The following is a 7,176-nucleotide window of genomic DNA, read 5'->3' on the forward strand; positions in this document are numbered from 1 at the left end:
GATGGTGCATTTTTCATTCAAATTCATCCAATGCAGCACCAAAGATACCTGTTGGGGGGAAATATTAACGACTCCTAATACCGTTAAAGCAACAGTCATGAAGGCCCAGGCCCACCTGCGGTAATTACGATTACCGCCGACCCAGTAGAGGCAGAGAACATCCCAGTTTTGTAAATAGTCTACGTTTAATACTCCTAATTAGTCTCTAAACATTCGATGTGACACGTGCTAAAAATAAGTCAGTGGAAGAAAACGCCCCATTAAAAAGGACAACAACCTTGTCATCATGATCATGTGCCATGATGGGGATTGGAGACGCGCGTACAAGCTTAGCACCATGGACTCCACTATGATGGAGGCCGGAGACACGCGTCAGGTCGTCTGCGCCCTCGACGAATTGACGTCCGGCACATCCTGGACCAAGAGAATATCCTATAGAGCTAGTGAGCTACATTGAGTCTCCACCACAAGTTTTATTTGATTTAATTTCCTTCACCTAATGAGCAGGTTTTATAAGAATAAATCCTATTGCAAATATCATTTGTTGCTTGGAAGTAGCCAACGCAGCAGACAAGAGGCTTTGCTAGCTGGACACACGAGAGGGGTTGAGAAGATTGGCAAGCAATCCTAGGAGGCTTGCTTCTTGGATAGCATGCTTCAGATTGGGGCATGGAGAAGATGCCGAGAGGTACGGAGAAGTGGATAAGCCAAGAATCAGCAATATATAATTCTAGATGCTGCAATCAATTCTGGGAAATGGCTGCCATCCCGTTCTGATGCTGCAATTAATTCTGGGAAATGGTTGGATCTCAAGAAACCGATGCAGGCAGATAGTCTCTTCCGATCGGTGAAAGACTTCTGGAGTTCTGGTGAAGTGAACGTGCGGACACAGACACAGTAAGTTACTTGGGACAGGGAAAGTACCTCTCTTGAGTCACTAACGTGTGGGCCCATGTGTCAGTGACACAGCTGCAGATGCAACTATTCCAGAGTAGTCCCGATGGTTACTTGGTGGCATAATATCTATTTTACTTCCTGAACTTTGATGAACTTTGCATCAAGAGTCAAGGTTGTTCCTCAACTCTTGCTTGAATAGCTAATCTAGTTCTTCAACTTTTGTTTTTATCAGACATATCCTTGTGTTGATATGAGGCTCCATATTAGTATGAAACTAATGAAAAAGTTATTTTTACCCTTACCTCCTCCTTCCCCTCCTCAATTTCCTCCGTTTATTTACAATATTAACCAAAATAAGTACGAGTGTGTAGATATATGTTTACTAAGAGAGTATGAATATAATACAGACATGGAGCATATATAATGTACCACGAGTATATGAGCACATATCAACTTTATATTAAGTTGCGTATATTATGAAACAATATGAGTACGTACACTTTACATATACGAGTAACGTATGATTTAAAGAATACGAGTACATATACTTTTTGAACTATATTTTAGGTCAGTTAAAAATGTATTGCTGTGTGTATGCATCAAGAAAGTACGAGCATATTTGACCTACATAACCTAAGGGTAAAATAGATTTTTCACATTAGTCTCACACTAAGATATAGCACAATGTCAGCGGAAGGATGAGTTTGACTAGTCCTATCTAAGACGAACTTGACTAAGTGTAAAGTTTAGGGGTCAAAAATGGCTATTTTGCCTTACTTGGTTTATTTTCTTGTGTTGTCAGGATGTAACGGGGAGCTTTTAAGAGTTCTGGAGAGCTTAGGCTATCCGCACCGCATAACAGGTAAACCCACATGGCAGGAGCAAATATAGAGATCGGTAAACACAGAGTGCTGCCGTGCGTCGCCTCTCTTCCCACCTCCAAATCAACCACCACCGCATACCCGCCTTCTCCCTCCCTCCGCGCGCCGGCGGCCTCCTCCCTCCCTTCGTGTGCCGGCGGCCCGGCCTCCTCCCTCCCTCTGGTGCGGCGACCCGGCTTCCTCCCTCCACGCGCCGGTGGCAGCCTCCTCCTCCCTCCGGCACGGCGGCCCAGCATCCTCCCTCTCTCCGACACAGCGGCCCGGCTTCATCCCTCCGCCGCTGCCTCCTCCCACCGGCTGCCTCCTTCTTCCCCGCCGCTGCCTCCTCCCACCGGTGGCCACCTCCCTCCCCACCGTTGCCTCCTCCCGTCGGCGGACGGCGACCTCCTCTCTCCCCGCCGATGGCTGATGGCCTCCTCTCTCCCCGTACCTCAACCTCAACGACGACAACGGGCGCCACCTCCGGCCTCGACCCGCCCGCTCTCCTCCCTACCGCCTCCCTCTCTCTCCAGATCCGATGCGGCGAGGGCACGGGGAGCCCGTCGTCATTGTGGTGGCCCGCGGCGGCCACCAGCGGCCTCCTCCTCCCTGACGACGGCCTCCTCCGCCGTGGCTCCTCCTCCTCCCGGCCACCGTCTCCTGCTCCTCCCCTACCCCGACCACCACCTCCTCCTCGATGGCCTTGCGATGGTGAGCATGTGGCGGACGGCGAGCTCGTCGGCTTCCGAGCCCGCGGCCTCCTCCCGCCGGTGGCCGCAGCTTCCTCACCGGCACCGCCCGCGGCCTCCTCCCTCCCTCCTTTCTCCAGGATGGCGCGAGAGAGCGATACCGTTCGCCTTGTCCGCCTCTAGATTTGCCGGTGCTGTAGCAATAGGTAGGATAAGGGTGGGATAGCGTACCGCAGTGCGGGAGAAGGATCGGCAAATTTGCAGTTGAGGTGGGGTAGCGCACCGCGGTGCGAATAGCCTTAAAAGTTTTGATTGGTTTGTCCGTCCCCTGTGCTGTCCTGCCTAGAAATCTACAAATATTATTTATTGCTAGTTCTTCGTAATTCAGGGGGTGTTTGGGAACACCCTATTAAACTTTAACACCTGTCACATCGGATGTTTGGATGCTAATTAGGAGTACTAAATATAAGCTAATTACAAAACTAATTGTACAGATGGAGTATAATTCGCGAGACGAATCTATTAAGCCTAATTAGTCCATGATTTGACAATGTGGTGCTACAGTAACCATTTGCTAATGATGGATTAATTAGGCTTAATAGATTCGTCTCGCGAATTAGTATAGGGGTTCTGCAGTTAGTTTTATAATTAGCTCATGTTTAGTCCTCCTAATTAGTATCCGAACATCCGATGTGACACTGTTAAAGTTTAACACCTTGTATCCAAACAGCCCCTCATTTCCCTTTGCACATCCAATAAACTGTTATGTATACAGTTCTGTATTTTGCTGTCTATATGCAATCATGATATCACTGATGAATCATGATGAACTACAATCCCAGACGCCCTAAGTGTCCTGATTCAACACCATGCGTCAGTCCATCTCGCGGCCCTTGGTCTCTACAGGGAAGAGGATGCAGGCAACTCCGGCGAGGAACAGCACCAGCTCGAACACCAGGATGGCTGCCATCTGGTGGCAGCTCCGCAGCATGCCGACGGCGACCAGAGGGCAAACAACCCCGCCGATTTTGCCGATGGCGGTCGCGATCCCGACCCCCGTCGAGCGAACGGACGTTGGATACACCTGCACAGAGAAGTGCAGAATTTAATCTCGCGAGAAATACTCTGCTGCATGAGAGTGAGTTGACTTGTGTCTATAAGACTATAACTGCTAAAGCGTGTTCAGAAATACTTCCCTGACCTATCCTCTGCTCCTAGGCTAAGTGTTACTTGGAAACTTTCAACCTGAAAACTCTGACCTAGAACTAATATTCAACTCAAACAGCTTGCACTTGATCATTTTGGAGCGCGGATGCTTCAGCTAGGGGAACAGTCTCGTGCACATGGTTATGCTTGTGTGCAAGTCTTTCATGGCCTTCGTGCAAGCTACAACTTGCAATTCAATTTAGTAGTTGTAGCTTCACGCAAAGAGAATGATAATTATACTATGCACAGAGCAACAAAGACATGATAACCACCAATTTTTGCAAAGGGGCCCAAAAATGTGTTCTATTTGTACTTTCTTTATGGGGGCCCCTTCTTCATTCTGTAACATAAGGAGATCTGACTACTGCTAGTGTTAACAAGTAATACAAAGAGATCTTGAATGATGGATATTCAAAAGTACAAGTTGAACACACATTGGCTGTGTGAATATATTATCTAAATTTACTTCAATGCCTGATATATATGGTATTTGCAACAGATAACAAAGAATGTGATATTAAATTAATCTATAACATAAGAAGTTGAGACGAACCTCTGGAGCATACAAACATAAAACTGTAGTGCCACCTGTGCCACAGGCACGAGCTCCGAATAGAAGTGTAGTAGTAAACAACTCATTTTGATGAAGTACGAGCGGTCCAAGGAAAGCACAGCATGCAAACATCAGGCAGCACATTGTAGCTTTTCGGCCAAACCAATCAACAAGCAAAGCGGACAAAATTAAGCCTGGAATCTCTGTGAGAGAAGTGAAGCCATAAATTAAGTGGGATATGCCATAGCCAGTCATAAAGAGTGGGGGATTTAAAGGACTTGCTGAATTCTACCTGCTAAACTAGTGATAAAAGTATCTTTGTAAAGATTGCCATCTTTTTGGTGCATTTCAAAAATCAGATCAGAACTACAGCTTCTATTCACATCACTTAACTGCGATGTCAGCAATGCTATCCCATAATAAGCGAAGGAACTTGCATAGTAAACAAACCAAAGAAGAAGAGTTGATCTGAGCAAGTTATGTGATAATAGCGTGCGCAATGTAGCAATAGCACCAGTGTTGGAGCAAATAGCATTCACAACTGTATGTTTCTTCTCTCTGATTGGAATCAGGTGTTCATCCTCAGAAATATTATGAGTAACGCAGTCGGTTTTTGGTTCTCCATGGTATGTGAGAACTCCCAGAGGAAGAGCTGCTTGGTTTGCATTGGCCATTCTCTCCAGGACAGCAGTTGCATCAGACATTCTGTTTTGTGCACAAAGATAGCGTGGTGACTCAGGTGTAATTCTGAAGAAAGGAAGCAACAGGAAGCATGGAAGGGCACTCAATGCCAGCAACCACCTCCAACTCAATGCTGATAGTACAACCTGCAATGCAAATAAAAATAAATAAATTTTTATATGAAAACTTTGTGAGCATTCCAAAAATATCCTGATTTCAAAGACCTGCTTGAACAGATTCCTAGATACAGTATAGGAAAGCTCGCAGTAAAGGAACAAAATGTCATACCCATGCAAGTGAAGCCTCCAAGACTGTGCCAATAGTCCAGAAAAAGGAAAAAATAACCATCCAAGTGCCACGATTTCCTGCAGGAACGAACTCCAAAAACCAAGATGAAAATACATGGCCACTGCCCACTCCTATGCCGACAAAAAACCGAAGAACCAGCAAGCACAAGTAGTTAGGAGATAACGCGCTTAGAAAACCCAGTCCACTAGTAAGCAGAGTTGAAAGCAATAAAACAGTCCTGAAAAAAGGTGCAGGGTTTGTTTCGTTTACTCTTGAGATGTAGGAAATCAAACAGAGAAAAGAATCACACTAAAAAAGAGGAAAGTCCAATTTAAACCTTTCTAAGTTCAACATAATACAATCATAATTCATCCAAACTATACCCTCTACTCAAAACTGTGAAACCAGTTATTTAATATCCCCTCAACTTTGAGAAGGTACAAATCCCTATTTAGTGGTGATGGTTATCAAAGTTGATATGCAAGGCTGGCTGCTTATGTAGCATCCCACTTGGTTTTTTATTATTTACAAGTAGAAAGGAGAGAAGAAAAAGAGACAGAGGTGGAAGTGAGAAGAAAGCGAAGAAAATTCTGTTTGTCTTTTATTTTTTCAATCTGTGCTGCCTCACAGCATCAGATCGCTAACCGAAATGGCTCATTGATTTGTCGACTCAGCGACCTGATCCCAATCAGAGGTCACATAAGGAAAAGCCGATTCCAGTACCACCACCATTGTCAAAATTGCATTGGTTTATTTGGACATAGGCGATTAGATCCAATACATTTGAATTAGTGGGAAAATGAACCAATTTCCTGCCTATCAGAAATGAGTTAATCTTATTCCTGTTTATCCTGAGAAGCCAAGGCTTGTGAAATGGAAACATGAAGAGGGGCAAATCCTTACCTTCTTCCATATCTGTCGGAAATAAAGCCCCATGTAAAGGCTCCAATTAGCATGCCAGCAAACACAACACTCGATAGAAGACTCTCATCTTGGGGAGAGACATTCCACTCTTCCCGCATCACTGGTCCAAGAAATGACAGTAGCATGACCTCCATGGCTTCTGCAACCCAACCCGTTCCAGCATATGCAAGGACGAGTGCTTGGAACTTCCCGAACCCCATGGCTGTAAGCGCATTGTCCGTGGTGTATGTTTCCATATTGGAAGAACCTGCAGATCCAGCAAAGTAACAGGCATCTCTAAGAAATCCAAAGCATAAACTAGTGGTGAAGTAACTATTAGACATTGTAAGTAAACTCAATTTGCTCCATAGTGTTTGCCAATTCCATACACAAAATGATTTTTAAGGGAGCATACAAAACAATGTGATTCAGGCTTGGTCTCCATTGAGATCTAATTGAACAACACAAGGGATGTAACTGGACTCACCAATGAACCACAGTGATCTGGCAATACTTATTTGATGACTAGGATAAATATCAATGCCTGTCTGATCGGAGTTTCAGCATCAACCAGTGCATTAACCTTTCCTTTTCGCCGATTGCCACTGCGGTTTTGGAGGTCAATGTTCAGAAAGAGAAGGCCAGTGTAATCCAGCAAGGTTAAGTTCCATCCTGACTTTAAACCAGGAACCAAAGCCGAAACCACAAAGGAAACATAACCACAGAAGATGGGTAGTGAAGAGATAGTGGTAACGAACTGCCATAGCAACGTTACCCCATATGCCACCATAAACCAGAAACCTTGTGAATTGAGATGAAGTGTTGGTTGAAGATGCCCAGGTGCATTGACCTCCAACACCGCAGTGGCAATCGGCGAAAAGGAAAGGTTAATGCACTGGTTGATGCTGAAACTCCGATCAGACAGGCATTGATATTTATCCTAGTCATCAAATAAGTATTGCCAGATCACTGTGGTTCATTGGTGAGTCCAGTTACATCCCTTGTGTTGTTCAATTAGATCTCAATGGAGACCAAAGCCTGAATCACATTGTTTTGTATGCTCCCCTTAAAAATCATTTTGTGTATGGAATTGGGCAAA

General features: G+C 45.1%; 1 protein-coding gene across 4 annotated transcripts in view; it reads right to left on the reverse strand.

The window, feature by feature from the left end:
- Positions 1-3,165: 3,165 nt before the first annotated feature.
- The window catches only part of LOC101763239 (organic cation/carnitine transporter 7), a 4,707-nt gene continuing 696 nt past the window's right edge, over positions 3,166-7,176 (reverse strand). Inside the window, exons 2-7 of one of the 4 annotated variants that reach the window (XM_012843083.2) lie at positions 6,565-6,682; positions 6,078-6,345; positions 5,175-5,412; positions 4,498-5,032; positions 4,206-4,408; positions 3,166-3,530 (exon numbers count right to left, since the gene is read on the reverse strand). In XM_012843083.2, coding sequence (XP_012698537.1) covers positions 3,321-3,530; positions 4,206-4,408; positions 4,498-5,032; positions 5,175-5,412; positions 6,078-6,334 — 1,443 coding nt within the window. In that variant the 5' untranslated portion in view covers positions 6,335-6,345; positions 6,565-6,682 and the 3' untranslated portion in view covers positions 3,166-3,320. The other 3 variants (XM_022823358.1, XM_004982301.2, XM_004982302.3) reach the window with 3 other exon arrangements.

This window comes from Setaria italica, chromosome IX, assembly GCF_000263155.2.
Source record: "Setaria italica strain Yugu1 chromosome IX, Setaria_italica_v2.0, whole genome shotgun sequence".
Taxonomy (NCBI): Eukaryota; Viridiplantae; Streptophyta; class Magnoliopsida; order Poales; family Poaceae; genus Setaria; species Setaria italica.